This window comes from Pinus tabuliformis, chromosome X (genome assembly GCF_031772625.1).
Source record: "Pinus tabuliformis cultivar Carrire ecotype Pingquan chromosome X, CPIR1, whole genome shotgun sequence".
Lineage (NCBI taxonomy): Eukaryota > Viridiplantae > Streptophyta > Pinopsida > Pinales > Pinaceae > Pinus > Pinus tabuliformis.
The window spans coordinates 253290978-253312439 of NC_142308.1; the positions used below are offsets into that span (position 1 = coordinate 253290978).

General features: G+C 37.8%; 1 protein-coding gene across 2 annotated transcripts in view; it reads left to right on the top strand.

Moving 5' to 3' along the window:
* Positions 1 to 19462, top strand: part of LOC149139330 (uncharacterized) — a 169666-nt gene extending 150204 nt beyond the window's left edge. For both annotated transcript variants that reach the window (XM_089447296.1, XM_089447295.1), the window contains 2 exons: positions 18462 to 18523; positions 18829 to 19462. In XM_089447296.1, the coding sequence (XP_089303422.1) occupies positions 18462 to 18523; positions 18829 to 18952 (186 nt within the window). In that variant the 3' untranslated portion in view covers positions 18953 to 19462. The remainder of the gene's footprint in view (positions 1 to 18461; positions 18524 to 18828) is intronic.
* Positions 19463 to 21462: the final 2000 nt, after the last annotated feature.

Genomic DNA, 21462 nt, shown 5'->3' on the forward strand with positions numbered 1-21462 from the left:
TTGACTTTCATTTTTCCTCTGTGAGGAAAATTCATAGACTTAGAAGTCTATCCAAGATCCATTTTGGATCAGAAAGGCAAGAAAGAACGAAGGAAGGAGGTATCAAAAGGCAACAAAGAGAAAGGGTACATCACCGAGGGCTAGAACTTTGTTTTGGGGCTGGTACAGTCACACGTGTGAGGAAATATGAGGGTTGTCCCTGCGGCTAGGACAACAACAATCCATAGACACTTACCTACCTTCGATTGGGCTGAAACTAGGCCTACAAGGTCTCCTCCTCCAGCGTGGAAGAAAGACACTCAAGCGAAGGAGAAGGGCATACACCACCTAGAAATACTCTCCACACGTGCAAGAAACTTGGGCAACAGAACAATAGAACAGTTATACACTCAAGGAGGATCTCAGTTAGTCAAAGATATACTTGAGCAAGGAATATAGGAGCAACACTTCATTTAGAAGACTCATTCAAGGAAGGTCTAACTCTAGACAAGAATCATAGCAAGAAGAAGAAGTGCCGGAAGTAGGAGGACGAAGTGCTGGGAAACAAAGTGTCGGAAGAAGTGCTGAGGTATATGGTGCAGAAAGGAGTGGAGACTTGACTTGTGCTTGGAGGATCTCTTTGTCAGGGGTCTAGGGTTTGGCATTAATCAATAGAAGCTTCAATAAGAGAAATTCACTAAAGGGTTTTCCTCTCAAGAGTAGAGAGGTTTTGGCCCTGGCAGAGAGTCAACATCTTGTGTTCTTGTTTTTATGTTTCGGTAGCAGTTTGATGAAGTACACACATATGCGCTAATAAGAAGGAGAAGAAAAATAAGCTAACAAGAAAAGTAAAAAGACTCCACAAATTGTTATCAAGTAACGAAGAATCACACTACACTACTTTGCCTTAGATTCTTCATCATGTTATCAGAGCTAAGGTGACACATCAAGGATAGGGCAACTCAAGAAGTTAGAACACTCATCAAGGGGAAGCATCTACAAAGTTGAAGCATCAAGCCTAGAAGTCTCAATTACTTAAAGGACAAGAAGGGTTTACAATCCATCATTCATCAAGGAGGTCTACAAGGCTAGAAGAAGAGCCTTGCATAAAGGCACTTACAAAGAAGAGTAGATTGAAGCAGGACCTACACCAAGCTACAAGTCTTCAAGCAAACCTAATCACCAAGCAAGTCCACTTGGAGAAGGCAACTTGAAGAACATCAAGATCCAGGGAAGACAAGCCATCGAGTCTTCAAGGAGGAATCAAATCCATTACATCTCAAAATCTATCAAGTAAGTACATGGCCCCTTCTGAATATACATCAATGTATTTTTGCAAGGAAAGCAATAAATTGGTAGGTACCAATAACTTTCTTGCATGGAAGAAGAGGACTGATCTACTTCTCAAGGAGAATGAACTCCTAGAACATGTCAAAGGGAATATCACTATCCCTGCTAAGGAACAGACTCAAGCCTTAGCCAAATACAATAAGGATGAGACAAGAGCTCAAAGGATTCTGATATAATCAATCAAAGACTCTCTCATTCCTTATGTCTCCAAGTTTGAGACATCCAAAGAAATTTACGATAAGCTAGTAGAGCTATTCTCGGTATCCACAACTGGAGAAGTAATATCTCTGGGAAATGAATTATACAAGATGAAGATAACAAAGGAAAGAATAGCTCCCTACTTCATGAAAGTCTCTGAAATGAGAGATCAACTAGAGCTTGGGGAAGTCATGTCTGACAAAGAGATGACAACTGTAGTACTCAGTGCTCTACCCAAGGAGTGGGGAAACTTCACATCAAGCATATGCCAAGAAGGAAGCAACCACTCTCAGTGAAATGTGGTCTCTATGCAGAACAAAGGAAACCAGACTTAAGGCAAAAGAATATGTAGGATCAAAGGAGCAGGCATTTGCTACCATGGCCAAAAGAAAGGGTAAATTTGGCAAGTTTGGTGCACAAAGAACAAATATCAAAGACATGTCCAAGATCCAATGTTTTGGATGCCAAGAATATGGACATTACAAAAGGAATTGCCCTAAACTTAAGAAGGACATCAACAAAAGAAAGAGAGAAGAAGCTCACTTGACTCAAGAGGTGAAAGAAGAAGGAAAGAAGCAAAAGAAAGAAGATCCTCTGGATCTCTACTATGACTAGGTCAAACTCTTTACTTTTAGACTTCTTTCAACGTTTTGAGTAGGATAGGAGCATGTAGTAATAAATTAAAATTGCATGGCTACAAACATCCTCTAGAATCTAGCAGCATGATGTACATAGAGCTCTATATACTCATGTAGATGTAGCATTTATGATAAGAACAAAAGTGCATAAGTAGAAATATCTTCTAGAATATAGGAGCATGGTAGATATAGCTCAAGGTATTCATATAGAAGGAGCATATCTAGTATAGAACCTCATCCATGATAAAAGAAAAAATTGATCATGATTAAGTATCTTAGAAGACCTCCATCATCGAAGAAAAAGAAACGAAGAAAAAGAAACATTTGCAAGGCAAGGATCTTTAAGATCCTATGATGAAATCTTCAAAAGAAGGTTCATGAACCAAGGCAGATGTCTCATTGGGAGTCCCATTCATGGGATTCAAGAAAAGGATGATATGCATGCAAGCTAAGATGAAGCAAGAAGGGCCACACCAAAGGATGATCAAAGGAGAATCAAGATGAGGTATGTATGCATCAAAGTTTAGTCATGTTATCATTTGTATATTATTGAGTCATGGGATAGTTCTATAACATGATCAAGCATGAAAGAATCTCTTTCACCAAGAACATGCTCGAAGGCATGTACCACAATGCAATGAAGGTAAACAAAAGAATATGCTCACATAAGGAGCATAAGATTCCTGAGTAAGAAGCAAGAAGAAATGCTAACAAGTCCAGAAAGCAAGCAATGAAGGAATGCTCTCACAAGAAGCATTAGATGGCTGACCTATCTATCTAAGAAGAAGAAAGTGAAGAAAGAGATCAAGCATGTGAAGAACACCATGATCACCAAGAATCGCTATCTAACAAAATGCTTTGAAAATATCTCCCGAAAGAAGGCAGGACAACTCTGACAAAGGAAGAAAGGACCCTTGACACCTATGAAGGCCTTGGAGATATAAAATATGCAGATAACTGATTCTACTCTACGAAGATGTCGCGATGAAGAAACCATCCAACAAAAGGCAATGTTGAAGCAATATTAGGATAAAGTCATGATGGGTTACTAGGTCAGAACATGTAAACAAGCAAGTACAACGAAGCGTCCATGAGAATAATATTCCAAAGCATGGACAAGATGACAAAGGAGTAGCCAAGATGATAAGAAACCCTGATGTATGACATGAAAGCCACTTTCCTCTAAGGAAGCAATGACATGACAAACCAAGGAGGAAAGGGATCGATGGATGGTGCCCTACCTAGAAGAAGTTCGAGCAAATACTTCATGACATCAAGAAAGGAAGGAGATCAAGCAGCTGAAGGTCCCACGAAGAAGAAGTTGTTGATGAAGGAAAGAGTCCCTAATTAAGAGGGAGCTCTGACAAGTCCCTGATCAAGAGGGAGTTTTGGATCACCCCTGATTACAAAGGAGTGACAATTGTGTTTTCCATTTCATGGGTCATGCAGTAGACCAGGACTAATAACCGTAAGTCCAGATGAAGGCCATGAATGGAAATGTAGACTCAAGATAGACACTACATTCTTGTCTTCACTCAAGATTAGATGGATTGCTAATCTTGTTTCTCTTATGTGAATTCTTCAAGATTGAAAATTGCCAAACACCTTGTAATGTTGTATGAATACCTCCCTAGTTAAGAGGGAGTGTTGAAGGAAGTGTAACTTGGCTTGGTCTTCATAATTGTAGTTTTGATATTTGTACTTATTCAAGAAAAGAAATATTATTTTTATAATATATGACAATGTGTTTCTTGCTCATTGAAGTAGGTCTAGCGCATGTCAAAGTGCTATAGGTGTGTCAAATAGTCAAGAGAAAATATTTAAGGCCTTAAGGGTATGTTACACTATGTATAAATATATATTAAAGTCAAAGGGAAACCTCCGAGCAAGTCAAGTCTACTCCTATGCAATGACACCTTCATGGAAGCTATCCACAAACTGCTCAACAAATCTGCCTACAAACAACACTTAAAGTCGGCGTACAAACAAAGGACTAGTCGGCCTGAATGGAGGGACAATCCTCTATTTATAGAGGCTGTCCACTCCAAATATAACGCATCAAGTGTGCTATGAAATCTGTGAAGGGAAAGGCAAGAAAGAATGAAGGAAGGAGGTCTCAAAAGGTAGTGAAGAGAAAGGGTACACCACCGAGGGCTAGAATTCTGTTTTGGGGTTGCTACAGTCACACGTGCGAGGAAATCTGAGGGCTGTCCCTACGGCTAGGACAACAACAATCCATAGACACTTACCTACCTTCATTTGGGCTGAAACTAGGCCTACAAGGCCTCCTCCTCCAACGTGGAAGAAAGACACTCAAGCGAAGGAGAAGGGCATACACCACCTAGCAATACTCTCCACACGTGCAAGAAACTTGGGAAGTAGAACAACAGAAGAGTCATACACTCAAGGAGGATCTTGGTTAGTCAAAGATATACTTGAGCAAGGAATACAAGAGAAACACTTCATTTAGAAGACTCATTCAAGGAACGTCTAATTCCAGACAAGAATCATAGTAAGAAGAAGAAGTGGCGGAAGTAGGAGGACGAAGTGCTGGGAAACAAAGTGCTGGAAGAAGTGTCGGGGTATATGGTGCAGAAAGGAGTGGTGCAGAAAGGAGTGGAGACCTGACTTGTGCTTGGAGGATCTCTTTGTCAGGAGTCTATGGTTTGGCATTAATCAATAGAAGCTTCAATACGAGAAATTCACTAGAGGGTTTTCCTCTCAAGAGTAGAGAGGTTTTGGCCCTGGTAGAGAGCCAACATCTTGTGTTTTTGCTTTTATGTTTTTGTAGCAGTTTGATGAAGTACACACATATGCACTAATAAGAAGAAGAAGAAGAATAAGCTAACAAAAAAAGTAAAAAGACTCCACAAATTGTTATCAAGTAACGAAGAATCACACTACACTACTTTGCCCTAGATTCTTCAACACATCATACCACCATCTAGCTATGTAATCACAAGCAATTTCTCTCAATTCTTTCTTCCAATGGTCATCTAAAGTGTTGAGAATTCTAGGGCATGGATAGTTACAAGATTTCTCTACTTGATAATTGCTTGTGATATACTTTTATTTCTTAGCTTGTAGTCTTTTCTTCGTCATGTTATTATTGTGTTCTTTTTATCAAGACAATTACAAAGATGCACAATAAAAGGCAAGTGACACAATATGTAGGCTTGTCAGCCAGGGCCAAAACCTCTCACATCTTGAGAGGAAAACCGGATCAAAATTCTTCTTCTAGATCTTTAATTGATGAGTACCAAGAGCATGACAAAGATGCTTGACTCTAGTATCCTCCCAAGAACCTTGTCACTAACCGTGATGCTCTGCCTCTTCCCTTTCTTGACTTTCTTCTTGATCTCGAACTTCTCTCCTTGACTCCTAGAGAAACTTGGTCTCTATCCTTCACATTGGTTCTTCTCTACTTCTCCTAGAGAATCTCGGTCTTTATGATCTTGATCTCTAGCTCGGTCACCTAGAATAAGTATCCCAAAAGAATCCTTCCTTCGTTGACCCTAGAAGAAACTCTCCTTCGCTAAGCCCAAAAGAAACTTCTCCTTCGCTATGCCAGAAGAAACTCTTCTTCACTTGCCCAGAAGGAACTCTCCTTCGATTGCCCAGAAGAAACTCTTTTTCGCTTGCCCAGAAGAAACTCTCCTTCGTTTGTCCAAAAGAAACTCTCCTTAGTAATGTCCAAAAGAATCCTTCTTATGACTTCTTCGCACTTTTTCTTTGTGGCCTCTTCTTCGTACTTCTTCTTCACCAAATACTTGTTGAGTTGCTTGCCTCTAAGTGAGGTTGGGTGTGGCCATATATACACCTCAACACGTGTCCTTTAGGCCGACATGATCACTAGTGGTTAGGCCAACTTCTTCTAGCAAGTTCTTCCATAATTGTAGGTCAACTTGAAGAGGATAAGTGATAAGGTCTTGGAGGATACTTTACATAGACAAGTTTGACCTTTTACAAAGTGTAACATGACTTCATTACATGACAATGACTCTCATATTTTATGACTAGATGACAAAAAATTCCCAAAGACTCTCAATGGGAGCCTTGACTCAAAAATAAAATCTCTTGCTCATGAAGCCCGTGAAGCAAGCAATATAATTTTATTTTTCTTGTTGACATCTCATTACTTAAAATTGTAATTACATGTCATTATGAAGAGCGAACCTAGTTACCCTTTTCAACACGCCCTCTTAACTAGAGTGGCATTCATAATGGTACTTGGTCATTCTCAATTTGAAGAATTTCTCATAAGAAGAATTTGGATTGGTAACTCATTTGCATAGTGTCATATCAACCAACATTGTCACATAGCAAGGCCTTGACTAACAACTCCATCTCTCCACAAGATCTGAGTTCAATGCTGGCGAGACCAATGATTTATAGACACTCTCATCATTGTTGCTCTCGGAACATCACCTACTTGGGTACTCGTGTGTGTTCCATGAGGACTATTCTTATCTTGGACACCCCAATCCTCAAAGAATATCGGTCCTCCATGACTACTCTTCTATTGGATGCCCTATCTCATCCTCAAAGTATTGGATGCCAAATAATTAGCCAATCCTCCATTCTGTCTTCCTAGGTGAAGACCAGAATGATGTGTCTATCTCTCCTTCTCAGATAGGGAGGACATATTCCAATAAAGGAATGTACTCATTCCTACAAAAGGAATGTACCTAAGCTCCCTCTTGGCTTAGGAATTTCCAAGTTTCTTCCAAGTAAGAAACTTCTTTTCAGGCTCCCTCTTAACTAGGGACCTACAACAACTCCTCATGTGGAGATCATGGAACAACCAACTGCTTGAAGAGCTCCTTCCTTTGATGTCATGAATTTATTCTTTGTTATGGAGTCTTCATCTTTTGGGACTTCTTCATAGGGCATAAACCATCCATCACTTTCGTTCATGAGTCAGTCATGTCCTCGTTCCTTTCATTAGAAAGTGGTTCATCATTTTTTCCATTTGGCTTTGCTTCATGTCATGTTGCTTTCTTCATGTCATATTTTCGGAAGGATCTTACATCCTTCTATATGGTCTTCCTGGAAGTCATCCACAGATCTTCCCTTTGGCAGTCCTACATAAGCCCATCCAGATATTAGTTCAAAAATACAAAATGAACACTTAAATCAAAATTACCTTGGTGATGGTCTCTTATCTTGACATCTTCCTGTAGGTATCAGAATCCTGTTTGCATGTTGACTCATCTCCCAAAGATATCCATTGTCAAGGGTCTCCATCTTTTTCTGACTCTCATCAGAGTCTTCATATCTTTCTGGGAGATATTCTAGTCAACTCTTCTTGGTCTCGAATGTTGAATGCCCTCTACCTTTGTTGCATATTTTATGATCTCTTCCACACTTCATTCCCAAGAGCTTCCAATCAGAGTTTCTTAATTGTAGTCAACTTCGATATGATTCATATGAGAACATATTATGTTGATTTCATCTAGTGTGACTTATGCTTTTCTGCAATCTTTCGAAGGAGGAGATCCCCTTTTTCTTTGATCATGTTTCCCAAGATGGAACTAGTGATCCATATTATCTGCAACCATATGACATGACTTTCATAATAATCTATGTAGGCATACACACCTCATCTTTCTTTGGGTCATCCAGACTTCCTGTAGCAGCTTCCTTTAAACGAATGAGTTTTACCTTGCTTCACTATTATGTTATCATACCATCATCCCTTGAATCCCATGAGTTGGAATTCCTGATGAAACACTTGCTTTCTTTCTAGATCGGTGAATCCTCTGATAAGGATTCCATCGGAGAAACTTGAGGATCTTTCATATCCTCACCCAACATATGTTTCCTTATTGACTATTGTATGATGATCCCAGTCGATGATGACCTCTACTTCTTTCTATAAGTATTATTTGATATTTCAATGAGGTTTCCAAGAGCTCTTATTCTTTAGAATTTATTCCAGACATTCTTTTTGCTTCCCATGTCGAGAGCTATTCCTTCTAATGCTTCTATCACGATGCTATTTTCTAATCTGATGCATCCTATCTTATTTACATTGCTTCCTATTTATAAATTACAAGTGGAAAGTACCTTCTAGTGAAGAAGATCATCTCAATCATAGTAGAGATCTTTTACTTCTTCCTTCTTAAGCTTCTTTGTCTCAGGTTCTTTCACTTCCTCAACGATATGGGCTTCTTCCCTACCCCTTTTGTCCTTGTTACGTTTAGGACAATCTCTTGTATAGTGCCCAAGTTCCTGACATCCATAACATCTTACGTTAGCCATGTTCTTCCTTTTCTTTTGAGGACCAAACTTTTCAAATTTCCCTTTTCTTCTTGCCATAGCAGCATATGCTTGATTCTGCTCATTTGGTCCAACATCAAACTTTGCCTTCAGTCTGGTTTCTTCGATCTTATAGAGTGACCATAGATCTTGAAATGGAGTAGTCTCTTTCTTCCCATATAAACTTGAAGTGAAGTTACCCCATTCTTTCGGTAGTGCATTCAATACCACTGTGGTCATCTCTCTATCAGACATGACTTCTCCTAGCTCTTGTAGTTGATCTCGAATTTCTGATATCCTCATGAAGTATGAGGCTATTCCGCCTTCTTTGGACATCTTTAGTTTGTAGAGTTCTTGCCTTAACAAGATTACTTCTCCTGCAGTACTTACAGAAAACAACTCTACCAATTTGTCATATATAACTTTTGCAGTCTCTGACTTTGATACATATGGGATTAGAGAGTCTTTTATGGATTCTATAAGAATCCTCTAGGCTCTCACTTTTCCCTTCATGAACTTAGCATGTGCTTGAGTATCTTCCTTTGGAGGTTGGGTTATTGATCCCTTGATGTGATCCATGACCTCATTCTTAAACAGATTTACGTCTGTCCTTTTCTTCCATGCAAGGAAATTTGTAGGGCCAACCAATTTATTGCTTTCCTTGCAAAAAGACATTTTGTTTTTATCAGATATAGTCAAAGACTTATCGGAGAAATCGATGCTTGCTTCCTCCTTTATCTTGATGTTGATAGAGGATTTGCTTCTTAAGAGATTGATGAGAGAGAGCTTGATTCACGGTCCTTCTTGAATGTTTTAGTTTTCCTTCTTTCTTGAAGATGGTTTCAAGACTCTTGCTAGTGTAGATTTCTTCAATCTAGGGTTTTGAAGATCTTGACCTTGGTAGCCCTTGAATCTGCTACGATCCTTCTTGATTGAATGCCCCTTCTTGACTTTAGCACCTAAGCTCTGATACATTGTTGAGAAATCTAGGGCATGGATAGTTACAAGATTTCTCTGCTTGATAATCGCTTGTGATATACTTTTATTTCTTAGCTTATAGTCTTTTCTTCGTTATGTTATTATTGTGTTCTTTTCATCAAGACAATTACCAATATGCACAATAAAAGACATGTGACATAGTATGTAGGCTTGTTAGCCAGGGCCAAAACCTCTCACCTCTTAAGAGGAAAACCCGATCAAAATTCTTTTTCTAGATCTTCAATTGATGAGTACAAATACCATAACGAAGACCCTTGACTCTTGTATCCTCCCAAGAACCTTGTCACTAACCTTGATGCGCTGCCTCTTCCCTTTCTCGACTTTCTTCTTGATCTCAAACTGCTCTCCTTGACTTCTTCTAGAGAAACTCGGTCTCTATCCTTCACACTGGTTCTTCTCTGCTTCTCCTAGAGAATCTCAGTCTCTATGATCTTGATCTCTAGTTCGGTCACCCAAAACAAGTATCCCACAAGAATCCTTCCTTTGCTGAGCGCAAAAGAAACTCTCCTTTGCTAACCCCAGAAGAAAATTCTCCTTTGCTATGCCCAGAAGAAACTCTTCTTCGCTTGCCCAGAAGAAACTCTCCTTCGATTGCCTAGAAGAAACTCTTTTTCACTTGCCCAGAAGAAACTCTCCTTCGCTTGCCCAAAAGAAACTTTCCTTTGTAATGTCCATAAGAATCCTTCTTATCACTTCTTCGCACTTCTTCTTTGTGGCCTCTTCTTCGTACTTCTTTACCGAATGCTTGTCGAGTTGCTTGCCTCTTAGTGAGGCCGAGTGTGGTTATATATACACCTCAACACATGTCCTTTAGGCCGACATGATCACTAGTGTAGATAGATGTCTTTCAGATTAATCACATTATTAGAATTTGGTCAACGTTTCGAACCAACTAATGTGATTAATCCGAAAGACATCTATCTACATTATGGATCACAAAAGTCTTAGATCTAACATGATCACTAGTGGTTAGGCTGACTTCTTCTAGCAAGTTCTTCCATTGTTGTAGGCCGACTTGAAGAGGATAAGTGACAAGGTCTTGGAGGATACTTTACATAGACAAGTTTGACTTTTTACAAAGTGTAACATGACTTCATTACATGACAATGACTCTAATATTTTATGACTAGATGACAAATAATTCATAAAGACTCTCAATGGGAGTCTTGACTCAAAAATAAAATCTCTTGCTCATGAAACCCATGAAGCAAACAATACAATATTTTTTTTCTTCTTCTTTACATCTCATTACATAAAATCATAATTACATGTCATTATGAAGACCGAACCTAGTTACACTTTTCAACATAAAGTAGGTTGGATTTGACTTCTCTTAGCTTGAGGACCATGTGCACTATCAAAGGGATGTTGAAGAATGTAACTATGATCGGTCTTCATAGTTGTATTTGAGGCATAATGAAATGTATTTATCAAAAGAAAGAAAAATAAATTTTTATTTTTATTGTTTTGACTTATTAAAGCATGGGTTTCATGCTTGCATCATCATGTTTTAGGTCAAAGTCCCCATTGAGGTTTCTAGGTTTTGTGAGTCATTAGAGTTATTGTCCATTTAAAGAGACCCTTATTGGGCTTTTGAATCATGTAAAAATAATTAATATTGAGTAAAATAAGTCATTTGTCACCTCCACACCAAGTCGGCCCTTACTCGATCAAGTTGGCCATAAGGGTAATTTGAACTCCGGAAAAGGGTATATATACAAGCAGTTTGATTTATTTGGAGTACACTCTCACACAAGTTCGATATCCAAGAAGAGGAAGCAAAAAAAGTGCGAAGTTGCAGAAGGAGGAGAAGATTTGTTGGAAGAAGGAAAATCAAAGTTTTATGGGTTGTCTCTCTCTCACACATGTGGATTTACTGGGCTATTTACTGGGTCGAAATTGTGCTGCTGGGAAGGTTGAAATTCTAGATTCTGCTAGGTTGAAGTTACTGATGGATCGAAGTTTAGTTGTTTGGGAAGTGAAAATTCTACTACTGCAAGATCGAAGTGCTAGGTCAAAGTTGTTGCTAGAAGGTTATCATCTGAAGAAGAAAGGAAGCTCTGACTTGGTGATTGGAGGAAGTCTCTGTCTAGGTCAAGGAGTCTTGGATCATCTCGTGAAACTATTAAAGGAAGAGTTGTTGACTGGGTTTTCCCCTAGATAGGGGTTTTTCCCTGACTGTCTGCATACATCTGGTGTCTATGATCTTCGTGTTATTGTTTTGGTAATTGCTTGATGATATAAAGTAAAATAAGAACATAAGAAAGTTAATAAGAACATAATAATATCACAAGTAATTATCAACATAAAGAAAATATTTTTGCCTTTCTGATTTTCCAACAAGGGAGAGGAGGGTGAGAAATAACTTTTGATATCAACCTTCCTTTTAATTTTATCCTTACCTTTTTCTTGAATAGACTCCAAAGAGGGAGGAACATAGAGAAAGGGGTTGGATGCATCAGTACAAGGGATAGATGAAGAGCCCTCTTAATCAAAATTGGGGTTGACAACCATCATGTGTTTTAGACTTCTCTTCCTCCCTATTTCAACCTTTATTTCTTTTTCCCTAGCTTTTTCTACCTCAAACTTCTCAAATTTTTCTAGCAACTCCTTCATAATTTCCCCAATCTGCTCTGCTGGTTCTGCACATCGGACAATTTGGCCTCTAATACCAGCGAAGTGTTGTTTCAACCTGTGAATGCCCCCTCCATCTCCCTTAATTCTTTTATGACAAAATTTGCAATACATTTGATTGTCAATCATCTCAGTGCATGCCCAAGCAACATCTTTCACTATAGGAGCCATTTTCTGATATTTGGATTTGGAAATGAAAGGACAAAAGTCTGAAAATGAAAAGAAAAAAAAATTCTTCATTTCTTCCAGAAAAAGGACACTTTTCAATTTCCAGATCTACAAAAAAAAAATGGCAGATCTGAGAAGCGAAAAAAATACCATTAGCCTCCTCAATGCTTCTCCAAAAACCAACTCCGCAATGGCAAATGTTGCTCCAAAAATCAACTCAATGCTGCTCCAATGATTACCCAAGAACCTCCTTACTGTTGCTCCAAAAACCAACTCCAACTCTTCACAAACTCCTCATGAATGCTCACACAAATGCAATGAGATAGTTGTGAGGAAATGTGAGGGGGTTGGGTCACTTTTATAGGCTTGGGAGAGGGGTAGAGGTGTTAGGGAAAAAAAAACAAAAAAAAAAAACCAATTTGAAGTTCGTCCTACTGCCCTTTTTTTCCAGCTGCCCAGGCCAACCGATTTGAGTTGGGCTCGACCGAGCCGACCAGTTTGTCACTGAATTGGCCAAGTCGGTGACCAACTCAGCGCGTTCAGTAATGGACCAGCTGTGGGACTGGAGCCATCCGGGCAAGGGTTTGGCTCGATCAACGGATGACTCTGAGTCAGACCGGCCTGGTTTTGAAACTATGATTGAAATAGGAACTTGGGCAAATGTAATCGTGGCCCAATGAAGATGTTGTTGAATGTTTTGGAGAAGTGCACTTGGTAAATTATGGTTAATTTCACTTTGAATTATTTAAAGTGAGTGCAAAATGGAAAAACGAATATGTGATCTGTACTTGATTGCAAGAAAATGAATTATTCTATGGTTTGCTTCCTTTATGACTTTTATCCTTCAAATGAAAACAAGAGAGTCGCTTGGAGATCCAAAGGGAAAAAATGTAGTTTCATGGCATTCCCTTGATTTCACAAGTCAACAAAATGCTGCCAGACTTATGATAAAATTTAAAAAGGTTTTTCCTAAATTAGATTATCTAGCACAAAAGTCCTATCTGTTCATGCTAAAGGTGAAGCTTTCAATTCATTACTTTATTTGTAGAGAAGAAAATCTGATCTAAAACAAAAGGAAATCTAATTTATGAGTAAAATGAAATCTAAGCTAAGAAATGAATGTTTTGTGGTGTCTGGGTTTATTCCTTTAAGTTAATTTTAACCAAATTGAGGAAACCACGAAAATGAGACAACGCAAAATCCGCCCGGGGTAGGGGGATGGGATGCCTAGGGGACTCCCACTAGCTCCCTCAAGGTTACAATGATATTTTAGAAGGTTTGGTATGCTTTGAAACAAAGATAAATGAATTCTTTACCCCTTTTTAACTAGGGGGAAGGATATGGATGCCTTTTGGTGTCCCGGATGGTCTAAATCACCAAAATTTGGGTAGCACTTCCCCTTGTATGTTCTCAAAACTGCAAAAAACAGCAAACTACTAATGGTGAAAGATGCTCCAAATGACTTTGGGAACACCTGCAAAAGTTAGTCCCAAAATCATAAATTTTCCAAGTGAAAACTTCTTAAAAAAGAGAAAATCTAATTTATATAACCAAGAAGGAGATATTAGCTCTCTTCAATGCTTGTTATTTGTTGTTGGAACAACAAATGATTGGCACTAAGATTTGCCAAATATATCAATGATAGCTTAGAAAAGTAACCAGAAAAGATTTTAGAGATTTTAGCTTAGAAGTAAGAGAAGAGGAAGAAGCTTGTAGGAGGAATCCTTGAGCAATGGAGAATCCTTGGGCAATGGAGCCTCTTGTTGGAGCACGGTTGCATATTTCTTCTTATGGTTTGAAATTTTGAAGCTGATGGAGCATCTAGCTGAAGTGAGTGACTTCTCCAAATCGTGTTTGTTATGGTTTGAAGTTAATGGAGCATCTAGCTGAAGTGATTCACTTCTCCAAATCGAGGTGCCTGTAAAGCTTACAAAAAATTCTTGCCAAGAAACTTTGTTAAGAGATAGGTGTTTCCTACATATGAAATCTAGAAAATATGCCAATCAAACTAGAAGCACATATAATCTTGAATTCCAAGATTTAAGACAACAAATAGATTTAACAAATAACCAACTTTGAAAAATCTATTCCTACTGGGTAACAATACCCCTTCAAAGGCCTATAACAAAGCTTAAAGCAATATAAACACAAAGCAAGGTTACCTCATATGTTAAACATCAAGCATCCACACAAAGCTTGTACACCATTATTTGCCTCCAAAGCCTTTTATTCCAAATGACAAGAACAATTACAAATGCTAGCAAAGCTCTCTTCCAAACTTACTTACTCTTTTGAAATGGAGGAGAGTACTTTGTTTTATAGATCAAGAGGGAGGAGTTTCCAAAGAAACTCTTCATGGAGAAAAGAGGAAACTCTTCAACTTAGAAAAAGAGGAAACTTTTTCTAATTAAAAAAGGAGGAAACTTTTTCTAATTAAAAAAGAGGAAACTTTTTCTAATTCAAAAAAGAGGAGACTTTTTCTAATTAAAAAAGAGGAAACTTTTTAACTTATAAAAAGTTAATATATTCACTTTTTTGAGTCATTAATTAATTTTCACGAGGACTCTGAGTTAGAAAACAAGTACTCCCAAGGCATATGACACCTCCTAGTACCACTTTTTTAATTATTACATAAATTTTACAAGGACAATTCTCATTCGTGGGTTTTTTCAATTATAAGACTTTGGATAATGAGTAGCATGGTAATATACATTGACTCTAGACTTAGACAACACCACTAAGGCCTAGCCATTAGAATGTACTCCAACTTTGGAGGTACGAGTGAAAAAAACTTAGGAAATTATTATTTGCTAAAAAGTAAAAGATAATTAGCAAAGTAAAAAGACAGTCTAGAGTAACTTCCCTAATAACCAAGTCCTAGGGAGCTAAGTCTTTTACATAAGTTCATCATGCTAACATCATTTATTACATTTCCTCCAAGGCGTATGGAAGTTGCATAGAGAAGAAAACCAGAAGAAAGGGCAACGCTGTCCTGCAAGGCTAATGAACTTGAAATTTGAACAAGTGTCTTGTTCAACCTTGGTGGCTCACTGCACGTCCTGCTTGGTACATCTGGAGAGGTAACAGGGATAGCCTCCTTGTGCTAGAGGAGAGCCCCTAAAGTGAGAGAGGGTGTTACCGTGGTGACAATATATCCCCTCACTGTACCCCCAAGGTCTTACTTGTGCATTATGGCCTTGTGACAAGAAGTGAAGTTTTGTGTGGCAATAAAGGGTTTACCTTTTTTCCTTGCTGCCGAGGATGATGGTCACCCATAACCGTCTATCCATTTTGCTGTTTAAAGTTTCGATGTTTAAATCTGAGGCAAGATAATTATCTCTGTTATTTCCTTTGTTGTTAGAAGTGGTATGCATATCCTAGTTCATGTTTTTGATTATTCTATTTTTTGATATTCTAGTGATGTCATGGAAAATAGGTCGTGTGAACTTTCATTGAGATGTCCTTTGTATATTTTAATGAGTTTGAATAGCATTGCTATGGCTGGTTCCTTGTATGATTTTTTCTCTTCAGAACCATCTTGTAAATCACAATCTCTGTAATTTCTGACATACACTTGTCCTAATGCTTTTGTTTCAATTAGTTTATTGTGAGCATGAACAACTGACACATTTTCGATCATTGAGAATCTGCATATAGTAAACTTTCTGTAGTGGGTCTCTTTGTTAAGGTATTGATTACTCAAGATGGATATCAATATTCACTACTAGTTTATAATTTTTTATCTAATGATTGTTTTGTTCTGGTCTGTCTGGTGTACATAACTTTCACGTGTTTGTTTTTAACTGTCACACGGTTCGTCAAACTTCAACCTTGAGGTTCAAAATTTGGCAAACCTAATTTTTTTTGAGGTTTGGCGAATCTCATTGCAATTGACAAGTCCATAGCTCAAAACTTGTAACCTCATGTCACAACTCAAGTTTGAACTTTGTAATCAATCTCTGCAGTTTTCATGTCCATTATAGCATTGTTTTATGTTTATTGATGTTGATTTCCTATTATATTATGCTCTTTTTCATTTTAATATATATATATATATATATATATATATATATATATATCAATGTTTTAAAAACCGGAACTGGTGACCGGACCGGTCCACCTAATGAACCGGGTTTCGAACTAGAACCGGTCGAACTGGGACTGGTTAGGTCTAAACGAACCGGTTTAAAAAATACATTAAATAATTATTTTTTTAATGAAAAAAACTATTTTTTAGATTTAAAACCATGATTCCAAGCCAATAGAAACAAAATATGCAAGGTTTCCTCATCTATATACCATGTAAAGGTGAATATATCAAAATGGCATAGAGTGCAATACATATCTGCAACAAAATACATAATCAATGAGGGGCTAAATGGCCTCTAGAGTCCGAAAACAATGCTCTAAGCTATGGGGTCACTGAACTACTATGAGTCTACACATCAGTGATCAACAATATGATCACTCATGATGATCAAAGTCATCACCACTACTAGACAAGAGATCATCAACATGAGCTACATAAATAGTATGGCTCCGAGTTTGAGGACTCCTAAAACTTCTCTACAACTTTAGCAGTAGTAGCAAAAATAGACATCAAGACTACAAATCAATGATCAACATGGTCACTCATGAAACTCATCATTGATTCAACGCTACTAGAAATACATAACATCATCAACAAGAGATACATAAACATCATCTAGCTCAAAGTCTTTAGGCTTGGATTGCTCAACCTTATAACATGATAGAAATTGAAAAGGTTTAACATGCCTAACCAATGATTTTGGTTTGAGTGAAGGGTTCATCTCCTCAACCTTATAATGTGGTAGAAAAATATTAGCATGCCTAACCAGTTGTTTTCCTTTGAGTGAAGGGTGCATTCTTGTTAAGGCCATGGTAGAGGAGTTCAACAATCAATACCACCAACATCAACAAAGTTCAACAATCAATGCCACCACGATCAAGGTTCTTAAAGGGCTTTATGCTCTTGATCAAATGCCAGTCTCATACCCTCACGCATGATAGAATCAAATGGAAACATTGCAAACCCCAAACCATGAAATCCTGAAAACCATTAAGTCTGCTGAATTTTGAGTGGGATCTAAAATTCCAGTTTCTCCATATGAAATCCAATGAGGTCGAAACCACTCTCAAACATCCCGAGTCATTTCATGGTAATGTTAAAAATTTAAGTAAAAGGAGTCATTTTCATCCTTTTACATTACCATTAATTGCCAACATTGTTAGGGTTGAGATGTGTCAGGAAAATGACAGGGTAGGCATGTTTTTCTTAGAGGGACTATTTTTGGAGGAAAACAACCCCAAATTTCCCTCAAAACAGCTTCAAAACTCACAAAAATGCATTTTGTGGGGTTTATGGTTGCCCTGGCAATAAACCGGCCGGTTTGTCCACTTTTTTGGCGAGATGGAAGGTCAAACCAGGTTTTTCTGCTGGTTTGACCCGTTGGGCTAGCTAACTGGCTGGTTTGACCGGTTACCGTTTCAGAGCGGCCGGTTTTTAAAACACTGATATATATATATATATATATATATATATATATATATATATATATATAGACAAACCTAATGGCAAACCTCATCAAAAAATTCAAACTCGAAGGGAACCGAATCATTGTTGAATCTGAACTCAAACCCAAAACATGTGACTTAGGTCTTTAATCTGATTCTATTTATGGATTAATTGAGTGTATGGTGTATTACAAATTTACGAGCTGAATTCAAAACTTACATTTTTTTGCGGAACACGTTTTATTTCTCTTGTTTCGTTTGTATAAACTGACAATCCAGCAATACATATTGAAGCTTTTCAATGCCTACATAACACAAATCACTTGGGATCTTTTGAGTAATTCTGAACATAACAAGTTAACTATAATCCTTTGTTAGTGGTAGATTTAGCAATTGTTTTTACTAAAATTAGCCCTTTTACCTGTGGGTTCATAATGGGAGGGAGGGTATCATAAAATTTGTCTTGACAGAGAAGCGCTCGTAGTGGTTTTTGCTTTTTTAATGTTTATTTTGGTATGTCCTGTGGAAAATTTGGAGAGGTTGGACTTGACTCAGTGGTCTCTTTTGAAAATCTTTATAAAATGTGCAAGAATATCATGATATGCTGTTTCACAATTCTTATCATGATATGCTGTTTTACAATTCTTCTTATGATGTGCGTGCTTAAAATTTTGCTGATTAATCTTGTTTTCTTATCAGATACAAGAGAACATTGAGCTTTTCTTCCAGACACGGAGCAATATTGCTGCCATCTTAAATGAGTAAGGATTGAGCCATTGCACTGTAAATATAACTCTTTTGCATTTTGCAAATATAATCTTCATATGAGAGAAAATGGAGGATCCTGCCAAATTTGTTTGCATTTAAAATCATCTTTTGAGTTAAGAGTTTTAGATATGGAAGCTAAGTGAAACTCACTTTAGAAAGGCAAAATTTATTTCACTAATTTTAGCTGCATCCCCTGTATTTTGTTCATGCATGCATCTGCAGATATTAAGTTTATTCTCCTTTCTTGTTTCTTTTCTATTTTGGGTGCAGTTTTATGAATTTTGTGGTGTTTCTGCAGCATGAATGATATGCCTGGTGTAATGAGCCAGATGCCACCTCTTCCTGTTAAAGTTAACGAGGGGCTGGCAGATACAATTCTTCATCCAAACATGCCTCAAGTATCAGCTCCATTGCAGTCATAGATGGTTAGGAGCCATAAAAAAAGGTGCCATTTTACATTTGCAAAGCAGCAGGTCAATTTTCATTGGAAGATTTATGTTCAGAGCACTTTCATAAAGGTTTCATACGGGCAGTGGAAATAGATTCATTCTGTATTTCTGGAGAAGGTGCGGTACAATACCTGGAACGAGGAATAGTCATTCATTTAATTTAATATCCTTTCATCTCTTTTGTGTCTTTATGATAGTGGTTAATGTATACTTTGAAATTAATGTATATTAAATCTGGAGGGTGAACAGAGTGTAATCAACAGCTTATCCATTATCCATAAACTTTGTGGTGGATGGTTCGTGCACATTATATGTGTCAATTGAGGTGAAAGACATTAATTTATGTTCTTGGGAGTATGGTTTCCCTCTGTAAAATTTACTGAGCTGAAAGAGCCAATTGCTCTTCAAGGTGTGCATTATGTAACTTAAAGAAGTTTGTACCTTAATATTTCTTTTAAAGCTATCTGTAGATATTATGTGAAATCCTCTGATTCAGTGCAAGGGAAAACAGGTAACGAGCTTGTTTGAATCTCGTAGCTAATACTAGCTCAATGTTTTGATCATGTAGTCTATTCAGTTGATGGGTTTCAATGCATCTTAAGTTTATGCATATGATCTTAACCTCTTTATTATTTGTGAAACATAGGATTCCAACTTCTCTTTGCAGCATTTTTGTTTCTCTTAGTTAAGGTCCTTGTCTTTACCCAATTCAACTCAATGTCTTTTCCTCTCTTCCATTTTTATCTTTCTTCATTCACATATTGAGTGGAGCATAGGAACTTCTATAAATATCCTGTAATGATCTTTCATGCAGCATTGCTTACTGTGGTGACTACAAAGTCATCTAGCATTTGGGAGGTATTTGTTTGATTAGAATAGGAAAAGGCATCATTTATACCTGGAAAGGCTGTAGTGAGGCCTTGCTATAAGATCATGAAAGGTTGTTTGCCCAAACTTTAGTAGTGGTGGCTCTGCCATAGTTTCTACTGGCATTTTGTCAGAGTTCCCCTCAACTTCAAGGTTATTAAATAGAGAAATACAAGAAGCAGTGGGTTGGTAAGGATGGTGATAGGAAGCACCTGCCCCACATTACCTAAATTACAAGTGAACTTTGGCAATAAGCTGCATTAGAAGGAAAAGTGTCCCTTGGCACATCCCAAAATGAACATGGTTCTTGAAATTCTCTCCTAATGGTCCATGCAGTTTTTGGTGGATGTGTTATGCATTAACAAAGCTTCTAGAGTCTGAAATTAAAGCAGTTTCACCTGTCTTTAGTTTTACACCTATATTGTATGAGGTTCCACATTATGATTTTCATCACAATAATGGAGATTCACTGCTGGTTCCTTGGAGCTATTGAACCAACTAGGGGGGATTCATCTTCATGGAGCCCCTTCGACATGGCATTCAATCATTTGGTGGAGGTCTTTGGTTGGGGGAACCTCACTTCTCTTTGGTTGGATTATTGTGTTTGTTGCTTTGGTGGTCTTTTCAAATGTGCTTGCCCTGTTTATTGCATAGTTAATGTTTGTGAAACAGACTATCTTATTATGGTATTGTTGCCATGCTTATCTTGGATATGGATTATGGTTTTAGCCACGTCAAGGGGTTAGATAATGGTGTTAGGAGGTAGATGTTTCATGACATTTTTGGAGTTTCCTAGTGACTTCTACATCATTGATGTTGCATTATTTTTGTTAGTAGGAGGGTGATTCTATGTAGTTCTCTTATATTGATGTGTGGTGGGTACATACTTGATGATTGGAAGGGGTTGCATTTCTTTTGCCCTTTTATCTTATGATGTTGATTTGTGGTGGCAATGGATTTTGCTTTTGATGGGATTTCCCTTGGTGATATGTCCAGACATTGTAATATGCATTGGAGAGCACCTATGCGCAATATGTTTGATCATGTTATATTCCTTTGGTGGTGTGACCTATGTTTAGAATTAGGTGGAGCTTCCTTCTTTTATCATGTTGTTATAATGGTGGTCTTTGCTAGGAGATGCGTCTTATTTCCATGGCGCAACACCTGCTGGAGTGCACTTCCCCCAATTGGCACACATGTTAACGATGATTTTATTAGTGGGTGACTATTAGGAGATTGGATTATGGTTTTATTTCAACATTAACCTTTGTGCGCACATGTTGAGGTTGATTTAACCATTTCATGATTCAATTAATCCATTTATTTAAGTTGGAGCTTAATGACTTGAGTGCCCCACTTCACTTGCTAGTTGTTCACACGTGGGGGGTGGGGGTGGGAGGGTATTTGGAGGTTTTTTAAGGCTTTCTTATGGAGTTATCCTTTCTTGGGCATAGTTTTCAATATATTCATGATTATTTCTTTTGGAGAGGTTGGCACATTCTTCTAGGGAAGTCTTTCTCTTGTGAACATGGCTCAATGGGATTTGTTGATAGTATTGGGAAATAACACATGCTTTTGTAATGGATATTGACGAGTTCTAACCACCTTTGTATATC